Source organism: Mustela nigripes, chromosome X (assembly GCF_022355385.1).
Source record: "Mustela nigripes isolate SB6536 chromosome X, MUSNIG.SB6536, whole genome shotgun sequence".
Classification (NCBI taxonomy): domain Eukaryota; kingdom Metazoa; phylum Chordata; class Mammalia; order Carnivora; family Mustelidae; genus Mustela; species Mustela nigripes.
In genome coordinates this window covers 29,305,968-29,307,023 of record NC_081575.1, presented here as the reverse complement: position 1 = coordinate 29,307,023, position 1,056 = coordinate 29,305,968, and the positions used below count along the sequence as shown (strand labels likewise).

At 45.3% G+C, this 1,056-nt stretch overlaps 1 protein-coding gene across 1 annotated transcript; it reads left to right on the top strand.

Annotated features, from left to right (window-relative positions):
- Positions 1-523: 523 nt before the first annotated feature.
- On the top strand, positions 524-943 carry LOC132007244 (histone H3.3A-like). Its single transcript, XM_059385340.1, has one exon. The coding sequence runs from the start codon at positions 533-535 to the stop codon at positions 941-943; it is 411 nt and encodes a 136-aa protein (XP_059241323.1). The 5' UTR covers positions 524-532.
- The last annotated feature ends 113 nt before the right edge of the window (positions 944-1,056 follow it).

The following is a 1,056-nucleotide window of genomic DNA, read 5'->3' as shown; positions in this document are numbered from 1 at the left end:
AGGTCCACAGCTTGACCCAATTGAAGATCCAAAGTTTACTAAAAGAATTTATAAAACAGAAAGATAAAAGTGTGCTGATTTGCTTTTGCACCTCTACAACATAGCTTCTGAATTAACTTTAATACCTGCTGAAATGCATCAACTGGCAAACCTTGATGGCCTTAATACTTGGGCTCAAATTATAGTGATACCTGAGGATCCTTCTAAATTTGAACACAAGCCCTATAACCATAGGAAGTTACCATAACATAAAATAGAGGGCAGATATGCCTCATCCTGATTATCAGGACAATAGCTTTGGCTAAATTCCCTGTGATGGTAGCACCCACTGCCCTAAAATATCCCATAATAAGGACACAGACGCTCTAACCTGATGGATACTAAATTAAAATCAAATCTTTGGCACTTAGAAACTGGCTTTAAAAAATGAGACCACAGTGTTCACAGCCCCCGCTGCGCCGCCGTCGCTCGCCAACGCCGGCACCGCCTCTCGCTTGCCGAGCTCCAGCCGAAGTAGGGGGGTTTCTGTACCATGGCTCCTACAAAGCAGACTGCCCACAAATCGACCGGGGGTAAAGCTCCAAGGAAGCAACTGGCTACAAAAGCCGCTCGCAAGAGTGCGCCCTCTACCGGAGGGGTGAAGAAACTTCATCGTTACAGGCCTGGTACTGTGGCATTCCGTGAAATTAGACGATATCAGAAGTCCACTGAACTTATGATTTGCAAATTTCCTTTCCAGCGTCTGGTGCAAGAAATTGCTCAGGACTTCAAAACAGACCTGCGCTTCCAGAGTGCAGCTATTGCTGCTTTGCAGGAGGCAAGCGAGGCCTATCTGGTGGGCCTCTTTGAAGACACCAACCTGTGTGCTCTCCATGCCAAACGTGCCACAATTATGCCAAAAGACATCCTGCTAGTGTGCCGCATACGTGGAGAACGTGCTTAAGAATCCACTATGATGGAATACATTTCATTCTTTTTTTTTTTTAAGATTTTATTTATTTATTTGACAGACAGAGATCACAAGTAGGCAGAGAGGCAGGCAGAGAGCCTGATGTG

What these genes read in the sequence shown, in the direction of transcription:
- LOC132007244 (XM_059385340.1), top strand. Translation starts at nt 533, where the DNA reads ATGGCTCCTACAAAGCAGACTGCCCACAAATCGACCGGGGGTAAAGCT.